General features: G+C 42.1%; 1 protein-coding gene across 1 annotated transcript in view; it reads left to right on the forward strand.

Moving 5' to 3' along the window:
• Window positions 1-24,116, forward strand: part of FAM13A (family with sequence similarity 13 member A) — a 311,477-nt gene that overhangs the window by 270,510 nt on the left and 16,851 nt on the right. The window contains 6 exon segments of the mRNA XM_070372152.1: window positions 5,266-5,413; window positions 13,913-14,126; window positions 14,577-14,715; window positions 15,447-15,528; window positions 16,353-16,573; window positions 17,224-17,307. Of these exon segments, the coding sequence (XP_070228253.1) occupies window positions 5,266-5,413; window positions 13,913-14,126; window positions 14,577-14,715; window positions 15,447-15,528; window positions 16,353-16,573; window positions 17,224-17,307 (888 nt within the window).

Below are 24,116 nucleotides of genomic sequence, written 5' to 3' on the forward strand. Positions count from 1 at the left end.
GCTGCAAGCCATGGGGTTTCAAAGAGTCAAACGTGGTTGAGAGACTGAAGAACAACAAGAAGGAGCAGAATGAGTGAAGTCCGGCCAGGCCCAGCCAGCCAGGGACAAGTCTTAAGAGGAGTCAGGTGGATAGACTGGTAGTTAATGGCTCCCTGACCTGACCATGGAATGTAAACTGTGGCCCCAGGCTAGGTGAGCTCTCTTGTTTGCTCCCTAGCATCCTGTGCTTTTCTTCTATAACATGCATGTGACTTGGCACTTATATGATCAGTGAATCCCTTCCACTCTGAATCCCCTGTCTCATTAATCCTTGTAATTCCAGTGCCTAGCACGTAGTATGTGTTCAATAAACACTTCCAAATGAATGAATGGGAAAGGGAGGTAGTGTATAAGTGGAATTAGCATTTCTTCTACAGTTATGACAAGCTAGCTCTTTTTACACTACATATTTTTCACTTTATCTTCCCAACTGTTTGAAGTTATGGTCCTGTATTAGACAAAAAGAATCTTAAAGTTTACTCATTGAAGATCTTGCTGCTGGTCACCTGTGTTTGAACTCAGGTCTCTAACTCTAAAACCCATATCTGCATGCCATGTTGTCCCTCCTAAGAGCCAGTCACTCAGTTTATTTCATCACATAAATATTTAGCATGTTTTCATACGGTGCCACATTTTTTACAGGGTTTTGTGTGTGACAGCACAAGGATCTCTGAGTTGAAAATTATGAAATGAATGCATTTACCTGGATTTAACTGAAGATACAATTTGTGTAAACAACGAAAGTTGAAACCAAAAGATATTTTTGGTATTTAAGACTGTCCTTGACATTTGCACATTAATGATCTAATAGGAGAAACAGACAGTCACGTAGGCAGGCCCGATGCTCCATGATAAGACTACTAGAGGGTGGGAAGCCTGGCAAGGTGCCTCATCAGACTAGGCTGACAGATATTTGAAGTAAGAGGGGTTTTTGGCTCATGTGTTGCTACAAAGCGGTATCCTTACTCCATGTACATGTATACCTGGGTCCACGCTATCAGCCCCCTCTGCAAACACCAGCAAGGTGACCATGTCCGCAGAAATTGGGAATCAGGTCTTCAGATACAGCAGCAGACGAGAAAAAGAGCACCCTGGGGGACTGGTCAGAGCCCAGCAGCACAGGGCCATGAACGTGCTAGTGAGCGAGCCCTGCCAAGTGCATCCACGGCTGTGTGAGCTCGTGTGGGTTTATGAAGGACACATCTCTCCCTTGCTGTGCAGAAGATCAGCCAGGGAGTCTGGAAATTCGTGTGTATCAAGCTCGTGTGTGTATAGGTCTTCAGTGTGAGTGACGCCCTGTTATTTATGGCACAGCGCACGTTCTTGACTCCAAGTACAGGACCTCTTTGCTGTTCCTAAACATACACAACATGACCATGCCTAAGGGCGTTTGCACTTGCTTTCCTTCTTCCAGGAATACTCTTCCCTCAAAGAGTGTCTCCTTTGTGTCTCTGCTCACATGCCACCTTAATGGAAGGGCCTTCCCTGGCTACCCAATATGAGATAGCAGGCCATGGCCCCTCCCTTCAGCATCCTCCTTACGCTGCTCTATTTTTCTCTGTAGTCTATGTCATTGCTTGACTTCTTTTTCTTTATTAACTGTCCCCTTCTGTAAGATTCATTAGGACAGAGATTCATTTGGGCCACTGAAGTTTCTCCAATGTCTAAAAAACCATCTAGCATGTCATAAGCCCTCAAAAGTATTTCTTAGATAATGACTAAATAAATTTTTCTTTGTATCTCTAGCACCAGATATATAATAGACAGCCCTATTACATGTATATAACATGTAATATACACTATTATAATTGAATGGTGGGAGTTTAGTCGCTAAGTTGTGTCCAGCTCTTACAACCGCAGGGACTGTAGCCCACCAGGCTCCTCTGTCCATGAGATTGTAATTGAATAAACTAGTAAGGTTTAGACCTGATTCTCTTTGTTAGAATAATAGAGTCCTGTCAAGGCCGTCCATTCCAGTGTCCTACCTAGGGTGGTGCTCCCTCTCCCACATCCCTAGCTCCCGCACTTTGTGTGAACACCGTGAAGGGCAGCTCACCAATTCATGAGGTAGTCCGCTGTTGCCTTGCACCAAAATCAAGTTTCCAGAGCTCCACAGAGCACAGTTGAGTCTATTCCTCTAAATGTCAGCTCCTAAGTGCAGGGAGCTTGCACGTCACACAGATCCCGGGACAGAATGGGTGCATCAAACTGTGTTGTTGAAGGAGTGAATAAACCCAGACATTTTAGAGAAAACAAAAACTTAGGAAAAATTTTCTAACTAATTAATTTCTAGTTAATTTTTTTTACTTTGAAATTGGTGCAAATTCACATGTGGCAGTCATAAAAAGTACAAGTTTTAGGTCAGCTTGTGTGTCTGCGGAATTTGGGGATTTCCCACGTGTCATGTCAAGCACCTCAGACTCTCAAGCACTCTGAGGGGACACGGGGAGCAAAGCCAGCAGCTGGTGTGAGCAGAGGACACAGGTTGCCTGTGAGCCCAGCTCTAGGCCTGCAGGTGTTCCCAGCAGCGTGCATTCCCATGCCTAAGACATCAGCCTGGAAAACACACATTTCTCCGTTACTAGTCTTTTTGTTTTGTTAAGTATTTGTTTCACTGTGTGGCTTGTGGGATCTAGTTCCCTGACCAGAGATCAAACCCAGGCCCCCTACAATGCAAGTGTGGCATCTTAGCCACTGGGCCACCAAGGAAGTCCCCTAGTCTGTTTTTTAAAATCCTTCAATGACTTTCCATTATCTACCACAGGATAAAATCCAAACTTAGCCCAGCGTGCAAGGCCTCTGTCAGCCCAGCCTCTGCTCATCCAGCATGCGTGTCATCTGTGCTGAAGGCTGGCACCCGAGCCTCATCTCTCCTGTACTCGGCATCCCCTGCTCCTGCCCAGCTCTGTGCCCACAGCCTCTCCTCCTCCTCCCCTCTGTATGGGGTGCCCTCCTCCCCGACCCCTCTGACCCCCACAGCCCAAACCACCTTTACTGTTGTTGATCAATGACAGGAACACGAGTTCCCCTTTTCTCTAATATTTTTTCTGAATGCATCCAAGACTCTGCCCTGCCCTCTGCTGTAGCACGTTTCTCCTTGAATTGCAGTTGTATAAGCCTCCTCTAACTCCTCTCTTGAGCGTTTTGAGAGGTAGCAATATTTTACTCATCTTCCTATGGTGCCTAATAATAGTAAGAGGGATCACTTCTATTTGTGTGTCTCTGCCCCAGGCACCATGCTTAGAGGCCTCTCAGATCTTCAAAGGAACCATGCAAGACAGGTGTTGTTAATGCTGTTTTATAGTTTAGGAAGTGGAGGCTCAGAGAGATGAAACAGCTCAGCCAGGGCACCGAGCTGCTCAGTTGTTTTTCAATCCCAAGTCTGCCTGGGAGGAAAACCCCGATCCGCTCCACCGCCTCACAGGGTCAGCGCTTCACAGATGTTCCTGGTGAAGAAAGTGCCATACTTACACCATGGAATCACATTTTTATATTCTTCCCTTTTATCTGTCTCTAAGTATAACAGGTATTAGAGCTCTTTGTTGAGGAAATGTTTATTTGCTATATGAGGTTCTGACACACACACAAATGGTTGGTGACTAACTGACGCTGTAACTTTTAAAAAGCTGAGTGCCAGATTGGGTCCTTCAACACTGGTCTCATTAGGATTCAGCTCAGGGAACAAATGATTTTTGTGGCATAAATACTTAATCTGTGTGTGTTTTCCTCCCCCCTGCCCCCCCATATAATAGACAAGCAGAATTTTTAAAGTGTCTTAAAGCCCCAGATTTCCTTGGCATTTCCATCTGACTTTCACGAACTGATTGGTGATATTTCATTTTATCCCAAATGTGAAGAAAATGCTTCATTTCATGGAAATACAGTAGTAAAAGCCCTGACTATTCCCCTGGTGATATCAAAGTAGGTTGAATAGCTATTAAAAGGAGCTGGAAGTCTTAGTAGTGCTTTATTTTAAGCATAAGAACATTTCTCATACATTAACAGAATCATTTATGATTTCCAGATGTTTGGGGTTTTTTTTTAATTTAATGATGATATATTTGCTCAAATAAATTTCCAGTTATTCTCAAAGAAAATCTTTTGTACAAATCTGTGCTACTGGAGAAATGTCTTTGTGAGGCAGCACTTTTGTTTATAATTTTGTGACAGGGGGAGTATGACAATGGTTGGGTTTACTGGATGCCAAAAGAACAAGGTAAAAAAAGACTAAATTGCAGTGCATTTTAAAAAATATAAAATCGCTTAGTTAAGATAGCCTTGTGTTGAGGGGGAGTTTTCCCATTCCTCCGATGTCCCCGCCTGGTGCAGGTGCCACCAGTAAATAAAACCAAGGGTAGCTGAGTATTTAATATTCAGAGTAGATGAATAGTAGGAAAAGAAGTGACAGTTGCATATTTGTAAGATACAAATTATGCTTTGCCGACTTGCCAGCTCTTGGCTTTTACTTTAAAAAATAAAACAAGTCATGCTCCCTGTATGATTTTGGCTCATTTCCAGAGTCCGTATTCCTTACTGCTAGCTGGTAGCTAGCAAACCACCCCCCTCCACCACCACCCGTGCTGTTTGAATTTGCGCAACAATGCTTGAATACCCAGAGCTCCTCCATAAATAGTCTGTTCTCCCCACACTGTGGCGAAAACAGTCACAGGAAATCTGGGAATGTGCAGCTAGCCCCGCTTAATTGCTCTAAGCCTCCAGGGCCAGCAGGAGAGCACGCGTGTGCACAGCTTCTGCTCCTGGCCCTGCAGGACTGTTTACCTAAGGGGCAGAGAAGGCTGCGTGAGAGAGACACCATGTTGCTGCTACAGCCTTAGCAACAGCGGTAGCTGAGTTTTGGGTTGTTGTTTACAGTCTGGAGAGCCATACTCCTTTAAGGAAACACAAACTCCTTTTCCCTCCTTCCTGGCCCCAGTCAGTTATCATCCAGTCTGTCAGCTGCCAGCAGTTATCAGGAAGAACAGCCCTCGGAAATGATCTTGTCTTTCTCCCAGAAGAAAAGTTAAAGGCACGCAGATGGCAGTTGCTTTTTGCATGCAAGTGACCAGCTAACATCCAGGGGGCATCAGGCTGTGATTTTGGTTTTAGTGCCGGGGACACCAGCAGCTGTGGCTTGGGAGGTTTTGTTCAGCAGGAGTGGAATTGCTGCAGACGTTTTTGGGTCTTGGTGAGCAGTAGAGATTTGAGGACCTTGTGCTATTGTTGCAGAACCCCACAATGAAGATCCAGGAGCATCCCAGCCTGCCTGACAGCAAGCTGCAGAGGACTCCGGATGCTGATGACCAGCAGGAGAGCTTTGTGTCCGAAGTGCCTGAGCTGGACCTGACTGCACTGTGTGACCAGAAGAGCTGGGAAGGTAAGGTCATCAGATATTTGGATGATTTAATACTGGAGAATCACATGTAAATTAGCAGAAAGGAGAAGCATGTTGGGTGCGTGGGTGAGAGCGAGAGCTGTGCATGCAGAAGTAGCCACATTTCTAAATGACCGAAAATCCTTCCCCTGACATAGGGATGTGTCACGTTCGGTGTTGCCTAGAGTGATTGCGATCTAAGAAGGAAAAATGTGCTCGCCCTTTATTCTAGTGTCACCTTGCAGCCCCTTTTTTTTCTTTCTGACTTACCAGGAGCACTGAGATGTGAGTGCATTTTCCCTCTAGGAGTACCAAGCTGAGTAACACAGAACTGGTGTGCATTTTGGATTCGCTGTCAGTGTTACTAACCTTCCCCCTGCTACGTGCCAACCCTCTACCTTCCTCATTAAATCTCCTCCCCATTTTTCAAGAAGAATACTTTGATTTGCTTTGCTTCTACGTCTGTTTTTATGGATAAATTTTTAAAATCCAGGTTAGCAAACATAAAGAATCTGCTTATCAAAGAGAACACTGAATAAAAGTGCTTCGTATTGAAAGCCTGTAATATAGTTCTTGAGACTGGTTTTCCTAGAGATCTTTGACAGAAATGTTAGACATTTATCTCTGCAGAAGAAGAGGATATCCTCATCTTGTCAAACCTGTATTTCAGGGAGGATCTGCAGTAGTTCTCTCAAGCTGCTGTTCTTCCATGATCCATATGTCTGCATCCAGACACGTATCAGAGTGTCTCCATAAGTGCCCATCTGCCTCTGGACAGTCTGTGTGTGTCTGAAGGTAGAGAGAGGGGGAAATTGTGCTCCTGAGTTCAGAGCCGTGGCCTGAGTTAACACAATGACTTAAAGAATCACAAGTATTAAAATAAAAAGTCCGTCTTTTTCAGAAGCACCTAAGTTTGCTTGTCTTCTGCCCCCACCTCTTTTTTTCTTAACCAAAAAGTATTCATTATGTTAATGATTTTAAGATGATCTAAGAAGACCACAAGGTGAAAAATAGTAGCACCATGATACTTCTCGAATCCAGGGCTTCAGTGAAATGAAATCAAAATGTTTTTTACTCTGATTTTCCCTCTTTGCAATATAAGAAACACATTCCAATTTTTTTTTTTTTTCGTGTAATTAGGTGGTGAATCTGAGATTTTTGTCAGATCTTCCCAGCTATCCACTGGGGGGAAAATTCAAGGTTTTTTGTTTTAAGTGATACATTCCAGGGTAGTATTTATTGTTCTTTTCTGTACTTTGAAATAATCAGGTGTGCTTTTAATTCATACATTAAAAACAGCCTACCCCACCAAGGTCCCATGGTAGCCACTGTTGCACAAATAAAAGAAAAAAAAAAAAAAGCAGTAGCCAAAACAAATGCTGTTTGGGCTTCAAGAATATGGTCTCCTTATATTATTAACATACAGCTCTAGATTAAAAGCTCTAGGATTTTTTGGTCAGAATTCAAATTGGCCACATTACCTTGATGATTTATTCAGGAAAGGGGCTAGTAGAGTCTCCTCCTATTGAAGTGGACTCAGCTGTTGGATTTTTTTTAATCATAAATTTCTAGTCCCTTCCAACATACTTAAAGAAGCTAAATATAAAGCAGAAAAAATGTCTCCAGACTGGTTGAAAGCTAACTTATAATTAGAACTATTTCATTTCTTTATATTAAGAACTTTCTGCCAGATAATAATATGAGGGAAATAACATTTTGTATTGGGAAACTGGGTGAAATTTTTAAAGCTTATGCCAAGAAAAAAAATACATTTTATTAGGATTGTGTTATCCATATAATTTATAAAATGACTTGTTTTAACTTTTTCTTTTTGCCAGTTACTACATTTGTCATTGAACTTGCATACCTCAAAAATCTACATGGTTTCATTTCAAGGTTGTTTTGATTGTTTGGTTAGTGCTTTCAGTATATTTATTTTTATTCATTTATTTTAAGTGTCCAAGTTACATTTTAGCATTAATACAGCTGTAAGTATAGTCCAAATAAAGGAATATTTTGCATGAAGGATAGTTAAGCTGAAAGTAATCATTTAAGCCACTGAAATATCACCTTTTTCTATAAGTTTAGTGAAAAACAAAATGGTCACTCCCCTGTAAGGAATAAACTTTGTACTAATTTAAACTGTGCAACCAGTGCAACAAAATATATAGTTACTGAAACCATATGAACCAGTATCCATCTATAAGTCTCCATCAGTAGTCTCCAGACCCCCATGTAGTGTAACCAACACTTTCTGATTTGTTTGCTTGTTCTCCTTCCCCACGCCATGGCTCATACTCTCTCATACATGTAGAATAATAGAATATCAGGTGAGAAAGTACTTAATGAGCAACCTCCAAGTACTGGCCACTACAGTGTAAGCTTTCATGTGAAAATGATGTTCTGTGGCTTCTGAAGCATATGGTATTGGGAAAATAAAAAGAAAAATGAAGCTGTTAATGAGTTCCATAGACTGCTCAGAGTGGAACCCTCTCAAAGTGAATGGAGGATCAGAGTCCAGTCCCACTCATTGACAGATAAATAATACACGCTTGATCTTTTTTCCTTTATGAGTGGAACCCTCTCAAAGTGAATGGAGGATCAGAGTCCAGTCCCACTCATTGACAGATAAATAATACACGCTTGATCTTTTTTCCTTTATGTGTAGCTGTGTATTAGGGCATATTATTTGATCTGTCCACGTGAAAGCATCATTATCATCACTATTACTAGAGTTTGCCCTCTCCAAAATTAAATGAACACCCAAATCAAATGAACTGTCTTAGTTATTTAAAACCCTTGAAAGTTACATAATTAAAATGTCCATAATCAGCCAACTCATGTTGATTTAGGACACCCTTGTGGAAGTACTAAGATGTAAAAATTCAGCTACTCTATTAGATTTGTCCTGGTGAAATCAAGTTTTATAGAACATTTTTTAAAGGGTATAAAGCACTTCAGATATCTTATTCATCACTTACTGCTTATCTTATCAAAAATAACTGTGGGCAGGAAATTCTGTTTAAAAAATATTAGAGAAGCAAGGAATCTTAAAGATCTTACAGCTGAACCCTCACATTATACAGCTAAGAAAGTTGAGGCTAAAAGAGGCAAAGTGATGATTTAAGATCACAAAGTCTCCTGACTTCCACCTAAATGCCTCTTTTAAGCAATGCTAGGTCAGTGTCATAGCAGGCAGTGGACTATGATAGTTAAGAGGCAGACACATGGAGAGCTCAAATTCTGGCTCTACCACTTAACTAGCTTTGTGGTCAAGTTAGTCAGCAGGTCTCAATAGGAGACATAGTACATAATAACAAACAGTAGGGGCTTCCTGGGTGGCTCCATGGTAAAGAATCCGCCTGCCAATCCAGGAGTTGCAAGAGATGTGGATTCAGTCCCTGAATCGGGAAGATCCCCTGGAGGAGGAAATGGCAACCCACTCCAGTATTCTTACTAGAATAATCCCACGGACAGAGGAGCCTGGTGGGCTACAGTCCATAGGGTTGCAGAGAGTCAGGCAGGACTGAGACAGCTGAGCACAGCGCAGCACAGCTGTAGTAGTATCTACTTAGTACGTTTGTTGCAGGGATTATATGAGCTAACATACACAGAGTGCTCAGCACAACCATGTGTTAGTTTGGACTGATGAAGCGGGCTAATAAGGTTCTGATAGTTTGTGGTGAGACTGTTGGAACAATTTAACAGAACAGTCATTGTTCTCAGGTTACATTTTGGAATTCTAAGGAAAATTTTATGAAAGGATTTTCCCAGTAAAGACCCCCCACCAATGGGGTTTCCATGTCCCTGTATCTGGGATGTAAATATACCTCCAGCACTACTGGGTAGCCTCCTCGGAAGACTGTATGACATCACACCAAGTAGGAATGACTCTGAGTAACACATACGCAGTTAAAAATGAGGCATGGAAAACATCAACTCCCTTAATTCTGTGCAGATTTCTTAGAGAAAAATCATCTCAGTAGCTCATTTTCTTTTGTGTAGTAAATGGATCCAGCCAGCTAATGCAGAGAGGAGCTGCGACCCGGTGATCGCATTAGCATCAGTCAGAGCTGCATTCTCTCCTCCCACAGTGAATCTCCTTTATTTCCATGTGTGCTGTACTGTCTGAACTGGAGCTCCCCAGGGACCTATTCTTATTTGTTACTTAGGTAGCAAGCATACAGCTCTTTTCTCTGTTATTTCTGACCTGCTGGGATGTCAGCTAACCTGGGCAGATTAATTTTTAATAGACGTGCCGTACTTATGTCCAGAGTTCTTTTCGACCAGACACATGGCTAAAATCAAAACCACCATATCCAGGGAATTCTGGTCCAGAGAGGGAAACACTTTTGTTTTACGGAGTCCTATAAGATGAAAATCTAATTTGAAGCCTCAAATCTTTTCTCTTGTCCCTTTGAATAATTATCTTGCAATATCCTCGTCTATTTCATTGCTCTAGAATTACTGGTTAAAATGTAAATTATTCCTCAAGCCCACAATTGGGAATTGTCAGTGAACACATCCTCAAATTGGCTTTCTATGCAGGTGGGTAATGCATAGGACATACTATCATGGACTGTGTTGTTCTTCTCAGTTCAGTCTTGTTATTCTATTTGAGCACCAACTATCAAAACATGAGATAAAAAAAAAAAACCCATGAGATAGCCTTGTATTCTTAGAATATTTCAAAACAGAGGAACAGTTGGTCTTACTGAATCTTTCATTATATTGAACTATGTATAATTATGTAACTCTTTTGAATAGGAGCCCTAAGTTGTAAGACTGTATAGAATTAAAGGAAAGGGAAAAGAGAGAGAGAAATCATATAAGCATTTCCAGATGCATAGGTGAAAAACTTCCCTTCTGTTCTACCTGCGCTTAATGATGAAATATTTATTTTTACTTTGTTACCGCTGAAATTCTTAATGCTATCATATTTCTCTGTTTTAAAGTAACGAATCTCTTGGAGATTATCATACTAAGAGAAACATCAGAGAAAGACAAACCATTTATATGTGGAATCTGAAAAAATGATGCAAAAGAACTTGTTTATAAAATAGAGACTCACAAACAGGAAACAAACTTATGTTATCAAAAGGAAAAGGGGGTAGGGAGGAATAAATTAGTAGGAGTTTGGGATTAACAGATACAAACTACTATATATAAAATAGACAAACAACCAGGATCTACTGTATAGCACAGGAAATTGTATTCAATATCTTGTAATAACCTATAATGGAAAAAGAAAAAATATTACATATATATATGTATAAAACTAAGTTACCTTGCTATATACCTGAAATTAACACAACATTCTAAATCAGCTATGCTTCCATTAAAAAAGAAACAGAATCATACAGTAAAAATTAAAAAATGAAGTCAAGAGACAGAGCTAGAATTTCTTCAGCTGTGTACTTCATATATACCACTGGTGACACCAGGAACATGGCACATCTGGTCTTCTTATCAGTGAAGTGATGGATCAAGAATGGAGGCCCAGAAGACTAACAAAAAGGCAATCTGACGGATGGCCCCATGTTAGTCACAAAGCATCAAACAAGCACAGTTCAGTTCCGTGATTAGTATTTTGTAGTTAACTCAGGATCACAGTTTACTTTTTACCGGAGACACACTTGGTTAATGGTCACAGACACGTACTGTGTTTTGCAGAAATGGTACATAGAGACCACATAGTTCAAAACTCAAAGATTAGTTGTACTATATTTTAAAAGCTATTCTGCTAGATTCAGACAGATTAACGTACTTCAGGACCTAAAATAACACCTTTCAAACTAAGGTATGATGCACAGAAATGTCACACTAGCCAGCACAGCAGCATGCCAGCATCAACAGCAGACTTTGTTTTCCCTGTCAACCATCAAAGCCTTCCCCTGGGTGTTCTGCTCCTTTACCACTGCCTTCGGCTTGACTGTTCAAGCCATCTTAACCCTTTCCCTGTCCTGGCTCCACTGACTTTAGTCCTTATAGAAAATTACTGCTGTCCTATGAAATACATGTCATCTGGTCGGTTTAATAATTCCATTTTCTGCAACTGCACATTACATTCTTATTATTTTTCTAGGGATTACTCTCCACTCACCCTCTGCTTCCCTCATCTCCCCTCACTTCTCAGTTACTTTCACTTTTTCTTGTCGACAGTACCAAGCTGCTCATATCTAAGCCCTGCCACTTAGGAGGAGCCAGCCAACCGCATCAGTACAGATGATGAAACAACTCCTGTTTGTCTCCTGCTGTAGCCAAGTCTATTCTCTGCCACTCTTTGAGACTCAGTAGGCAGGACTCTGTCTTTAACATGCTTTGATTGTTTAAAGTATTTATATTGTCATCTGTGTTATAAGATGACTTGGTTGTCTTTAAATTTTGAGAACCTGTGGACCTCATTACACATGAGGTTAATTTTTTTTTTTTTATTAATGTGCTTAAGTCTTACTACACTGTGGGATCTTAACATTTTTAAGATAGTCATCCTTGTTCCTGAAGCACCTGGCACATTCTAAATTGAAGCAGTGTCCAGGAGGGCAGGAGTCTTGAGTTTCTAGATCCAACTCTTATCACTAATTAGGTATTTGCTCTTGAATTCCTTGGGTTTCAGTTTCCCTATCTGTAACTGTTGAATCAAAGCAGTAGTTCTCAAACCTGACTGAATTATGATCACTTGAGAAGCTTTTTAAAGACTCTGTGTTTGTGTCTCACATATCTGGATCCTCACCTACACATTCTATTTGGGTGGTGTGAGACCTGTATGTTAGAAAAGAAAAAAGTGAAAGTCATTCAGTCATGTCCAACCCTTTGTGACCCCATGGACTATACAGTCCATGGAGTTCTCCAGGCCAGAATACTGGCGTGGGTAGCTTTTCTCTTCTCTAGGGGAATCTTCCAATCCAGGGATCGAGCCCAGGTCTCCCGCATTGCAGGAGGATTCTTTACCAGCTGAGGCACAAGGGAAGCCCAGGAATACTGGAGTGGGTAGCCTGTCCCTTCTCCAGGGAATCTTCCTGACCTAGGAATCAAACTAGGGTCTCCTGCATTGCAGGTGGATTCTTTACCACCTGAGCTATCAGGGAAGCCTGAGCCATCAGGGAAGTATGTTAGGAGTTATTTATATTTTCCTCTGTGACCCTGATGTGCAGCCACAGTTGAAAAGTCACTGGATTCTTTGTTGTATGAAGTTTCAACCAGCTTTAATGTTCTATGATTACAGTATGATTTTTTTAAGTAAAATATACTAAGTAAGCCCTTTTTTAAGATGATATTGTGGATTTTAGAACTACTTCGATAGCAGAAGGGACAATTGTTCCATGATTCAAACTGAGGGAATCCCAGAATTTAAGATCATGGCCAAATTCCAGCTTTGTGTAAATGACAATATCCACAAGGGTATTTAAGACATAACCTTGTTTTATAAATGAAGAAAGTATTACAAACGAAATACCATACATCATCTGAGATCTATCCTTAAAGAATGTTAGATAGGATTTGTTTAATGAGGAAAAGAACACAAGGTAGGTCTTGCAGTAAAAATAAATGCCACCCTATTCCCTCACAAAGTGAAAAATCAGGATTTTGTGCCCCTTTTTTTCTTCAAGATTGTCTAAAATAACTCATACTGATTTATTCTTTTTTATTTTTGTGCATATTTCTTACTTTAACTGCAGTCTGATGTTGTTCAGTCAGTCATGTCTGTCTCTTTACGACCTCGTGAACTGCAGCACGCCCGGCTTCCCTGTCCTTCACTGTCTCTCGGAGTTGGCTTAAACTCATGTCCACTGAATTGATGATGCCATCCAACTTAAGTAGCCTCTAAAAGTTCCAAATACAGACCATGCATTGTAGACATGCTAAATCCCAACATGCTAAAGCAAAAGCACACAAAACAGCTTATTGAGTGACCTCAGCAGAGGCACAGCCTGAATCAATGGTCTCTCCCAAGGCGAATGCGATTCCTTAACCCAATTCCCATGGATGTCCAGCCATGATGCCAAACCCTTTGCTCACAGACACATAGGCATTTCTGTTCCATAACGCCCTCAGGCAGAGAAGTGCTCCTCAGTGATCTGCCAGGAAAGTTGGAAGCTCACTTTAATGGCTTTTCCTCAGGGCAGCCCTAGCACATTGACTTTTGAAGGCAAGTGAAGGTGGAGATAAGAGAGTAGATGATGGCTCAGATTCGCTGATTCAGGTCAGGGCATAGCGTCTTGAGTCAGAACCTTCGATCTAAAATGTGAAACTGAGAATTCCCTGGTGGTCCAGTGGTTAGGACTCCCTACTTCCACTGCAGGGAACACAGGTTCAATCCCTTCAGGGAACTAAGAACCTGATTGCCATGTGGTGTGGCCAAACAAATGAGCTAATAAATAAGTAAAATGTGAGACCGTCCAGTGCCTCCTCAATTCAGTGCCTCCTAATGCATTCAGAAAACTTGGGAAACAGGTGTGCTTTAAAGAACAATTTTGCCCTCTTGCCCCTGTTCTTTTCCAGAGCCTATCCCTGCCTTCTCCTCGTGGCAACAGGAGAGTGTGGACGCTGACGAAGCGCGCCTCTCCCCGCAGGCCGGGCGCCTGATTCGGCAGCTCCTGGAAGAGGACAGCGACCCCATGCTGTCCCCCCGCTTCTACGCTTACGGGCAGAGCCGGCAGTACCTGGACGACACGGAAGTGCCTCCTTCTCCCCCCAATTCCCACCCTTTCATGAGGTGTGTTTCTTTGTGTTGCTGAGGTCCATCCATGTAACTTTAAAAGGGAGAGGAATGTTACCCATGGCTAGTCATGTTTTTAGCTAGGTTGTAAGTATATCTCCATCCAAGTGCACAGGCTCTGTTGTAACTTTACATGTGACCTGTGACCCGACTACAGCATCACCGACCGAATCTCCGTTAGTGCCCCCTTTCCAAAGCTCTCTCAAAGTTAGCTGTGAAGTCCACATTTCAGTCCTAGCTCTGCCCGGTGCAACGGTGAGCTGGAGAAGATTGGATGTGTTTAAAAGGCAGGACATACGGAGCTCAAGGTCACAAAATGTAATCGCAGTCAGCTGTCTTTTATTTGAGAGGATAAGCACCCCTCCATGCCACACCCCTTCCCCCAGCCCCTCCCAGCAGGCAGTGACCCCTCCTGGGAAGCTGACCCCCACACTGTGCCCCTCACAGGCGCCGCAGCTCCTCTCTGGGCTCCTACGAAGATGAGCAAGAGGACCTGACTCCTGCCCAGCTCACTCGAAGGATTCAGAGCCTTAAGAAGAAGATCCGGAAGTTTGAAGACAGATTTGAAGAAGAGCGGAAGTACAGAGTGAGTGCTCACTGGCTTCTTTCTGGACCCTCCCCGGAAGCGATGTGTCAGTGCGCGGACTACTCAGAGAAGTGGGGACAGTGCAGGGAGCTTTGTGGGGAATCACCAAAGGCAGTAAACGCTGGGCAGTAAACCCCGATAAACTCCAGTATGGTGTGTCAGCATTTTCCTTGCACAGTGTATCCTTACAAATGAATTGAAGGCTTTCGCATTTGTCTTGTAAATTGATCAGTGATCGGAAATGGGGAAAATCATTAAGTGAAGTATTTTGTTTGGCTAAAACTTAATTCAGAATTATCTTATAAAATTTAACTGGTACTGACCTTATTCTTCTCTCAGCTCTATCCTTAGTATTTCCTATAAGAATAACAAAAAGACATTTTTCACAGGGGTTGTTGTGTAAAATATCATATACTCCACTGCTTTCTATCTTGTTAGGCTGACAGGGTGAACCCTGCAGATAATGGAAAAGAGGTCATAGACTCATGGAAGTCGGTGACCCTAACGAGCCAGCGTTTTGTCTCTGAGGAATTCTTTGAAAGCATCAAAAATAACCAGATATAAAGAAGGATAATGGAATTCCACCTGTGAAGTTGCTCTGATTAATCACAGTTCATTTATTATTCCAGTGGAACTCAGCTTTTCCTTGCTGTTTAAAACGATCTGATCATCAAACTCTTCTGTCTCCTGCCCCAATTCCAAAACATTTACTCTACGTTTCCTTTTCGCAGCCTTCCCACAGCGACAAAGCAGCCAATCCAGAGGTTCTGAAATGGACAAACGACCTTGCCAAATTCCGGAAACAACTTAAAGGTAGGGAAAGCTCTAGACCTATGGCAAGGTCTTCAGAGAACAAGCCAAGCACAGAAGCTGTGATCTTACCGCACACTGAGAGCCACTTACCACTCAAACGTTCCAGGAAAGACAGGTTCCTTGAAGCTGACTCCCAGGACCCTTAGCATTCATGGCACACTTTCTCTGTATCTTCCCATGACCTTCGTCACAGGGAAACCCAGATCAAAGATGCTGAGAATTCTGCAGGGTTTTTTTTTCCCCCCCTAAATAACTAATCTAAGAATGATGGTTTCAATTCAACACTTTTTAAGAACCTATTTAATCCAAGGTGTGGATTATGAAATAGCTTATGAAAAGAATTTGGTCCCTGTCCCTCCCAGAGCTTGCTGTCTTGTAGGACACAGAATCATATAAACAAAGGAATAGAATACAAAGTGAAAATAATTCCAAAGTGAGATATATACATCATATGGAAAAGGTTGGCCAACATTTGGGTTCTAGACCTGCAAATACCTGTAAATGCTATGGGATTCGGTATGGGAAGACATCAGCCTCGTTCTGAGAACAGCCCACAGGCTGGTGCAGCTAAAGCATGGATGTTAAAGAACTAAAACTTTCTCAGGAATTAGGGTGAGGAAACCATGCCAGATAATACAGGAAAACATTATCATTTTCTTAAGTTTAAGAAATAATAACCCAGGGATTTCAGCTAATAATATAATTAGATGCTTTCTGGGGGGAAAAGAAGACAGGACTAAGCACTTGTTAACAGCAAGAAAAACAATCTGGGTTCAGCAGACGTCAATTCCCATACATCTCCACCCCCAAATCTTTTCTCTTAGAGTCCAAACTGAAGATATCAGAGGAGGACCTACCCCCCAGAATGCGGCAGCGAAGCAACACACTCCCCAAGAGTTTCGGCTCCCAACTTGAAAAAGAAGATGAGAAAAAGCAAGAGCTGGTGGATAAAGCCATAAAGCCTAGCGTGGAGGCCACTCTGGAATCCATCCAGAGGAAGCTCCAGGAGAAGCGGGCAGAGACCAGCCGTCCGGAAGACATTAAGGTGTGATTCTGTGATGAGCCCGAGAAACTGCTAATCCCAAACCATTCCAGTCACTGTGGTAGGGTGGCAGGGCATGCCCTGGGGTCCCAGTAGGGAGGGTGATGAGTACCACCTTTTTATATCTCCCTCACCCTCCCCTTCCACACATTGAGACTCCAAAGAAGCAGATGAAACCAGCTCAGAGTGCTTTTTAACTATAGGTCCTTTGGTTTGGACTGCAAATAGAGAGCAGGAAATCCTGTTGTACAGGTTGCAGGATGGAGTTGTTTCAGTTAAGAGATAGTTTGGTGACTCTCTGAGGTAGGAGGATTAGAGACAAGCCTTTGGGAATGTGTATCCTGTAACTGTATTCATCGCCGGAGCCATTAGGCTAAGCCCCGTGCACCTCACAGCCTTGCTGACCTGAGTCCAGCATGCCTTTGCCACCACGTGGGAGAAAGGAGTACTCATAGGTGATCATTCTGCTGTGCTGTGTTCCTAGCTACACATCAGGAACAGCTAATTCCTAGCTTTGGATGAAGCTAGTGAGAGCTGTTGGGTAAACATTCTTTTTAACCTTACTGTGGGAAACTTGTTTAACTAAATAAAGCAGTTGCGATGTTCACAAATGTTTTCCCTGCTCTCATTTCTCTGTCCTTGTGTTTATACAGGATATGACCAAAGACCAGATTGCTAATGAGAAAGTGGCCCTGCAGAAAGCTCTGTTATATTATGAAAGCATTCATGGACGGCCGGTATGTGAATGCACTGAATTTTCTTTTTTTTTTTAAGTTATTTTTTTATTGGAGTATAATTGCTTCACAATGTTGTGTTAGCGTACAACATGAATCAGCTATCTGTACACATGTATCCCCTGTCTCTTGAGCCTTCCTTCCACCTCCCCGCTCTTCACCCCCGTCTAGGTCGTCACAGAACATCAGGCCGAGCTCCCTGTGTTATACAGCAGCTCCGCACTAGCCATACGTGTCAGTGCTGTTCTCTCTGTTCATCTCACCTTCTCCTTCCCCAGTTGGGTCCACAAGTTCATTCTCTACGTCTGCATCTCTGTTCCTGCCCTGCAAATAGATTCATCAGTACTGAATTTTCTGACTGGGGTAAATTACCAGGCTTTGAAGTGGATCTTCTGTGTTCAGTATTTTGCAGTTGAGGTGTCCAGATACTTAGCTTACTATACATTTTCACCAGAACTAAGTTTTTTGAAGCCTAAACCCTTGATAAGAGTTCCACTATCTAATAAGTGCTAAATTTAATTAAGTTCCAAAGAAATATCAGTTTGCAAGTAAAATGTAGCCTCTAGTGTCCTGCTTCCAGTAGAAGATAGTGGAGGGGGTATGAATTGCTACACAGAAGCCTAGAGTGAAGAAACATGTCTGCCCCTGTAAGCTGTCATCACCAGCTCTAAGCATTCTTAGCCATAAAAGGAAGGTGCTAAGCTCAAGTGATCTGCCCTAAAATTCAGTTTCTCTTCAGTGCAGTTTGCAACCCGTGTTTGCTGAGAAGTTTCAGCCGCCATGCAGAACTAAAACCGAGAGGAATCTAAAATGTGGCTTTAGAAGCATTTGAGGCAATTTGTTATTCAGCAAGCACATTTATTCCCTGGATGCTGTTAGTCCTTGGGGAGACAGTAGTTCAACAGGCCTCCACTCTATTCCTAAGGGAGCTTGTAATCTGATCTCCTTGTCAGTGACTCTTAGTAACCTTCTGTTAAGAATGTTGTCAAGAACCCAACAACACAAGTTCTTAAAAGCAGGTGTAAAGAAGCAGGAAGTTTATATTCACAGATGGACTTTTATATCACCAAAATGCATGGACCTCTTTTCCAGTCTCAGTCACAGCTATGCAATGGAGAGAGTCTTTGCATCACAAATATGCTCTTTTAGGTGAAGAAATTTAGAGAATAGAGCACTAGACTACAAGACCTGTGAGAGCAGGGGTTCTGAGTTTTTTGTTTTTTGTTTTTTTTTTACCTAACGGTAAACCTGGACCTCAGCATCTACCTGATGCAGAACATGTGGCCAGTTATCTGTCTAATGAGCCTGCCTGGTATTTTGATTCTGAGTTTATTAGGTTTAAATTAAAAAAAAAAAAAAAAGCTGGAGTTGATGATTGATTTTGCTGGCCTGTCCCTACAATGGAAAAATACTGGCACTCTGGGATAATGGTCATGTTTCAAGCCAACTGTTGTTCTGGACTTTTTTTAAAGGCACTGAACCAAACAGTAAATGCTCTGGAGCTCAGATGTGTTGTGAAACTTCGTCCTTCTCTTCCAGGATATTCAGAACTTGCGGAGATAGAACTAATCCCCTTCTCCACTAAAGACTCAGTGCCTCTCGGTGTCCATCTCCTCACAGCCCCCAGGCAGGCCTCCGTGAAGGAGGTGGGGCTTGTGTGTCTTCCTTCTTTTCATTATATGGATTCAGGGTATGACAGTGATAGACTCCTTTAAAGACTGTCAGCTGCGTTCTAGTCTTCACCCTGCTGCCGCAGCAGGGGGCTATGTGCCGTGGTACTTGTTGCTCCAAGTTGAGCACAGTCTCTCCTCCTGCCTGGACCGTGGCAGTCAGCAGGCACTAGGCTCACAGCGTGTGTTGAGCCGCTCAGACGTGTCGGAATCTTTGCAACCTCATGGACTATAGCCCGCCAGGCTCCTCTGTCCATGGAATTTTCCAGGCAAGAATACTGTAGTGGGTTGCCATTGCCTTCCTCCAGGGGATCTTCCTGACCCAGGGATTGAACCCGACTCTCTTGCATGTCCTGCACTGGAAGGCTGATTCTTTACCATGTGCCGCCTGGGAAGCCCTAGATTCAAACCCAGCTCTGCTGAGACGGGCTCTGTGTCTCTAGGCCACTTAGGTAACTCCCTGAGCCTCAGTGATTGGTCTGCATAATAGATGTCTGTTACAGTAGGTTGTCATGGAGACTAAGTGACATTACACACACACATATACCTGCAGGCTGTCTGGCACTGACTGAAGAAGCAGGGCAGAGTGGCTTTGTGGGGAGTTAGGTGGGACTCCTCCATAAATGACAGGTGTCTCTTCTGGTACAGTTATAGGTTCTGCCCTCTGCTGTCTACTTCTTATTAAATAATTTAATCAGGAAATATACATGCTTTAGCTCTTACCAATATGAATTTGAACAATTAATCCTTGGCCCTTTCTTTCATCATTCTTGCAGAGGAAGGAAGAACATTTCTGGACCTGGATTCTAGCATCTCACAGGTCAAGGGACACATGCTCCAGGAAGTTTGAGTGTCATTTATTCCTGGTCCCAGGTCAGGCTCTCTGCCTCTCTCTGGAACCTGATACTCCAGCCTCCTCAGGAGAATAGAATTCACTTGATATCTTGCCAATCCAAAAACCAGAGAGTGAACTTTTCATTCTTAACATCTGTTGTGTTGCCCTGGACCCTGAACTCACAAATAACATTTGGGCAACACTCTTCTTAAAAGAAAAATACAAGTACTCCCAGAGCTATACTGTCATTCCAAACCTTCGCTTTTTAGGTTTTAGCAGGTGCTTAGAGCCTGGTGGTTTTTTGCTGAGTCTGCAGATTCTGATATGAAAGAGCACCAACAGTCAAAATCACCGGCCAAAATAGTTATCTGCTGCCTCTGTACATTGTTTAACAAGGTGGTTTGCTTTAACGGGACACCCACAGCGTATGAAAAGCAAGAACATAGTCGTCTACACACCAGCACGTAATTCCCTGTGAATTATAATTAAAATGTGTCCCTTTCAACATGTAGGGCTCTCATCAGAAGACCACGTCCCAGAAGTACAGTACATGGCTGCAGCCCCCCATGACCCCTTGTGCAGACCCAGATGATGGTGTAGAGGGGAGAGCGTGGGTGGGTCCACAGAGCTTCTGGGTTCTTATTGGTGTATTTCAGTCTTGTCTTTTAGAAACTGGGGAACTAAGCAGACACTAAGCATATCGTGTTCAAATTTAAGTACAGATTCTAAAGCCACATATAAAGGGTATCATTTGTTTATCTGTTGGCTGGGCAGGTCTGATCTTTGCCCAGTCAGCCCACTGTTGTTGCCTGATAATAAAGGAGGGACAGTCACCGTTTTCTGACTCAATGAGACAAAAATGCAGCAGGTATAAAAATCCATCTCCTTTACCTTCTCCCACTGGTAGTCTTATGACTCATAGGTACCACCTCCACACACATTCAGAATATTTTTTGTTTTACTGAGGAGATTCTGGGGCAGTGTAGTTTCCTGACTACTGTAATTTCTTGCTGCTGCTCAGAACAAGAAATCTCTGTGAACTCAATATGGGCAGAACTCTCAGCTTGGAGGCAGAATTTTTATCTCAAGATGAAAACAAGATTCTTTGTCTTAAGATGTCATCTGTATCTTAAGATGGCAATTCTTTATCTTAAGATAATCTTGGCCAAACTCTGTTAGGGGAAAATGCTATCCTATGACATCTTTGTTATGTCTTGTGGTTACTATGTTAAGGTCCTCCTTCGTGTCTTGCTTATTTGTTAATGTATAGAAAACTGGACTGGGAGTCAGTCCACCTGGGTTCTTGAACCAGCTCCGTTGCCTTAGGCAGATCATTCCTGAGAGCCCTCCAGTGTTTCGCTTTATCATATTAGAAAGTAAGACTCTTCTAACTTTAATATTCCGTGGTCCTAATGTTATTTCTTTCTTCAAGTTAGAAACTTCATTCTTTTTATCTTTCACCTTTGTTACACCCTTCAGCTAACAGCAACCAAATCAGTATTTCTGTAGAGAAGCTTTATATGAGGCTGAGTGGAACGCCATCACAAAAGATAAATATGTTCACCTAATCAGGTGGTGGCTCAGATGGTAAAGCGTCTGTCTACAATGCGGGAGGCCTGGGTTCAATCCCTGGGTGGGGAAGATCCCCTGGAGAAGGAAATGGCAATCTACTCCAGTACTATTGCCTGGAAAATCCCCTGGACAGAGAAGCCTGGTAGGCTACAGTCCATGGGATCGAAAAGAGTCGGACACGACTGAGCGACTTCACTTTAATCAGGCTTTTGTGATTTCTGTCTGAGACTTGCCCTTACTTAAACATGGATAATATTGGCAGGTGTTCCCATTGTACTTTGATGTATTATCTGAGACTTATATAGCAACTAATCAGAATAGTAAGAGAACAGTAGATGAAGATTTCTTTGCATCAGAAAACAAAGATTTAGTGGAAGGTGCTGCTTTCAAATCCATTAGATCTACATACCTAGATTTTTATGTTGTCATGATTTGTGTACAAAAATACATTTTAGTCTTAACCCTATTTCTACACATTGAAAGCCATTCAGAAGTGCCCCTTAAATGAAAAACTAAATAATGACTTGAAGCAGGAAGAGTGAAATTACATTGAAAAAACGGTATACTGTATGCTTGGCCTAAGGGCATTTTCAAACAATTACGGATCGTGAAGATTTTCTAATCTGAATTCTACACTTTGCCTATCAAGAAACTGAGGCTCTGAGAACTTTACTGGCTCCTTCTAAGGCCTGTTACTGGTTTTAGTGGAATCCCTGAGCAGCTGATGACTGGAGAATAAGAGATGTCCACTTCTGAGCAGTTTTCCCATGGTCCACTTAATGTCAGCACCCCTTTTTGACAGTTCAGCCAAGGTGCTGCTTTGTTTCTCTAACTGTTGGTTAGGTTTTGGCTCCACTCCCAACTCCAGCACCGATAATTACATGAGACTTGGCTTGATAATGGGTAAAAGTTGTATTGAGCTTCAGTATCACCATACCTTTGGCTTACGGCATTTATCGTGAAAATAATTCTAGTGTAAATCAAGTGGTATTCTTTCCAGACCTAAAGATCATTGATTTGTTGGTGTTTAGATAGATCTATCAAATGCCAACACTGGCTGACGGTATCATGGTGAGTTTTGACTCTTCGTAGTCAACAACTGGATTTTATCAGATCTCTCACAGGTGATTAGTTCTAAACATCATTATTTTTTTTAACTGTTATATTGGAGTATAGCCAGTTAACGATGTTGTGATAGTTTCAGGTGGACCGCAAAGGGACTCCGCTCTGCATTTACATTTACATGTATCGGTTCTCACCAAACTCCCCTCCCATCCAGGCTGCCATATAATATTGAGCAGAGTTCTGAGGGTCGTTAATTTTTAAAAGGAGCAATTCATAGAAAATCTAAATATCAGTGTTATAAGCCAAATATGGGCTTCCCAAGTAGTGCTAGTGGTAAAAAGGCTGCCTGCCAATGCAGGAGATACAAGAGGTGTAGGTTCGATCCCTGGATCGGGAAGATCCCCTAGAGGAGGTCATGGCAACCCACTTCAGTAGTCTTTCCTGAAGAATCCCATGGACAGAGGAGCCTGGCGGGTTACAGTCCGTGGGGTCACAAATAGTCAGACACACCTGAGTGACTAAGCAGCACCAAAGCCAAATATTAATGTAAGCCAGCAATCCTCTTCATCTACTCTAACTAGAAAATTTAGTTTTCGAACAAAGAATTAGAAAATTGATTCTGTCGAATTTTCCATATCGGGCTAATTTTAGCAGTAAGTCTCCTTCCAAAGTCTCCTTTCACAATCCAAAAATGTTTCTGTGAAGCAACTGCAGTTGACCCTTGAAATAATGCAGGAGTTGGGAATTGTTCAACGCTCAGCATAGTTGACAATCTGAGTCTAACTCAGAGCCAGCCCTCTGTCTCCACGGTTTTGCCATATCCAACATTCTGAATCCATGGGTGCAACCATGTGGCAGATTGTGTAGTAATGCAGTATTTACTGTTGAAAAAATCTGCATATAAGTGGACCCATGCAGTTCAAACCCATGTTGTTCTAGAGTCAGATACAGTAATAGGATGCTATTCCTCAGTGAGGAAATGCTGGCTCCTTATTATTTTTATTTTTCATATGGCTTTTGGTCACTAAATATCTGTTATTTATCTTACACAGTAATATTTCACCACATGTCATATGTTGACAATTAGGATGTACCTTAATTTCATATGCAGTACATTTAGTGGGTACTTCTTGTATTAAAAAAAATTATTTCATGTGTTCCACTCCTAAATTTTGTCATTTTACATGTGAGATTATCCAAGTCATTTATTTCTATTCCTCACACTTATTTGTGGCTATTGTTCAACTTCTTGAAGTATAAGTACAGAAAAGAGCCTAAATTTTAATTATATATCTTGGTAATTTTCACAAGGTAGACAAATCCATGTAATCAACATCCTGATCAAGAAATTAAAAATGGCCAACCCTCTGAAAGCCCTTATCATGTCCCCTTCTAGTCAATACCATGACCTTCCACCCCACCAACAAAAACTTGACTTCTAACCTTACAGATTTGATTTGCTTATTTTTGAACTTTATATAACTAGGACCTTACAGTGTATATTCTTAGGTGTCTGGCTTGTTTTGCTTGGCTTTATTTTTGTGAGATTAATGCTGCATATAGCTGTATTCGTTCATTTTCATGGCTGTGTAGTATTCAGTTTTGGAAACTTAAAATACTTACTCATTCTACCATTGTTGGGCATGTGGATGGTTTCCAGTTTGGTGGTG

Source organism: Bos mutus, chromosome 6, assembly GCF_027580195.1.
Source record: "Bos mutus isolate GX-2022 chromosome 6, NWIPB_WYAK_1.1, whole genome shotgun sequence".
NCBI lineage: Eukaryota > Metazoa > Chordata > Mammalia > Artiodactyla > Bovidae > Bos > Bos mutus.